Raw genomic sequence first — 1,971 nt, 5'->3', positions numbered from 1 at the left:
AGGGCTTACGCCATTGATGGTTCATAAATGTGATGAAATGAAATATTCTATGGCACTGTATGTCAACATCTTCTTGTCATGTTCGTCTCAGTCAATTTTATTTAATAACATTTGGCCCCAATCTATCTGTTTTTCTCTTAGAAATGGGAACATCCCATCCATCCCTGGGGAAGGCCGCCACAGACAATTTCGAAGGGAAGGACAGATGTGCTCATCGCCCGCCAGGGGTGTCATCATATTTCATCATTTTAATATCATGTGATGCCTCACAAACCCTCCATTTCTTCGCCACCATGATGACACAGACGCTTGCTCGGCCAATGACACGGACGGTTTGTTGCTCGGCCGAGGACGAATAAATTGAAGTTAATGGAGATCTCCACAAATCCAAACCCTCACAGATTAAGACTGATGAGAAGGGGAAAATCGGGCATGGACAACAAGGAGCTTTATCAATATTCCCTCTGGTCTGAGTTGCCAGAACATTTGGTGGAGAGAATAATGGAATTCCTGCCCCTGGAATGCCTCTTTCGTTTCCGCGCAGTCTGCAATGGATGGAAGGAGGTCTTGTCTGGGAATCGGTTGAGTGGACTTGGGAAAGCAGCGGCCAAGAAACAGCCATGGCTGGTTCTGTGCATGCCCATGAACACACAAATGGGATGCCTCGTCTATTCCTTCTTCACGCGCTCATGGCGAACCCTTTCTCTTTCTTTCTTACCGGAGGTCTGGACAGTAAATTCCAGAGGGTCGGCAGCGGGCCTGCTTTTGGTGGACATACCGAATGCGGAATCGAATACAATTAACGCCAATGATCAGTCTCCCTGGAGATGCGTCTGTAATCCTCTGACGCAGAGCTTTTTCAGACTTCCTGCAATGCTCTCAATACGCGTTGTGGTTGCAAGGGCTATTGTGCCTGTCCAGAAAAACAACAGCTACAAGGTCGTGGTGGTGGGGAAGTGCGGTATCAGAAACGCCATGGTAGTTGAAGTGTACAATTCTGAAACAAGATCATGGAGAATTGCTGGCAATCTGCCTCCAAGTTCTTTGGAAACAAGAAACGAACATGTCGTTATCAGCAATGTCGGCTCCGTCTTCTGTATGGCGGCGTCGGGCGACGGCATCATTGCGTATAACACCGACGATGGGAGTTGGGCAACGTTGCCAATGCCCACCATGGCCGTTACCAACAACGTGTGGCCTCGTCTCATCGCCTGTGGAGCTCTACTCTTCATTGTGAAATTCATCAAGCGTGACCATGTCCTCAGGGAGGTGATCATGTGGGAGTTTCCCCTGAAAGCGCGCAGTGATTTGAATTCCAGGTGGAAGGAGATTGGGAGAATGCCGGAATCCGTGTGCGCGGATTTTCAGAGAATGTCGTGCTCTGGTTGGATTGAATGTATTGGAGTCGGAGATTACATGTGCTTTAGGGCTCACACAAGGGTGGACGTGGTTGTCTATAGCCACACCCGCAGGTCCTGGGAATGGCTGCCAAAGTGTCCATGTACACATCCAGATTGTCACAACTCACGTCTCAGGGGTTTGGCCTTGGAACCTAGGCCAGATATGGAGGTCTCCTAGGTTGATTTCACTATTGTCTTTTCCTTACAAATGCATTATTTATTTAGGGGTCAGGGGTATTTCTTGTTTTGGGTACTATGCAGCATTTCAATGATAATTGTTTTGAGCCATTTCCACTTGCTCTGCATATGCAGCTCAGTGATAATTGCCTTTGGATCTGTAACGCAAAGTGATTTTTTCAGTATAATTCTGAACAATCACAGCACAGAAGTCATAACATATTAAGTATTGGTTCCTCAGCGTTGTGTATGCTGCTGTAAGTTGCAGTAAATCAACATTATTTGTTTTTTACATGCTGTCTTTTGTTTTTTCAATGTATTTTACAGCTAAATAATTTTTTTTACAATAAATCAACATTATTTGTTTTTACATGGCGTCTTTTGTTTTTTCAAT

At 45.6% G+C, this 1,971-nt stretch overlaps 1 protein-coding gene across 1 annotated transcript; it reads left to right on the top strand.

Annotated features, from left to right (window-relative positions):
* The first annotated feature begins 432 nt into the window (after positions 1-432).
* On the top strand, positions 433-1,578 carry LOC149163554 (F-box/kelch-repeat protein At5g15710-like). Its single transcript, XM_089429166.1, has one exon. It carries the CDS (start codon positions 433-435, stop codon positions 1,576-1,578), a length of 1,146 nt encoding a protein of 381 aa, XP_089285292.1.
* The last annotated feature ends 393 nt before the right edge of the window (positions 1,579-1,971 follow it).

This window comes from Pinus tabuliformis, chromosome 5_1 (assembly GCF_031772625.1).
Source record: "Pinus tabuliformis cultivar Carrire ecotype Pingquan chromosome 5_1, CPIR1, whole genome shotgun sequence".
NCBI lineage: Eukaryota > Viridiplantae > Streptophyta > Pinopsida > Pinales > Pinaceae > Pinus > Pinus tabuliformis.
Note: the sequence above shows the minus strand (reverse complement) of the source record. Positions and strands in the feature narration are given on the sequence as shown.

Excerpts from the sequence above, each read along its gene's own strand:
- LOC149163554 (XM_089429166.1), top strand. The coding sequence starts at position 433 with ATGGACAACAAGGAGCTTTATCAATATTCCCTCTGGTCTGAGTTGCCA.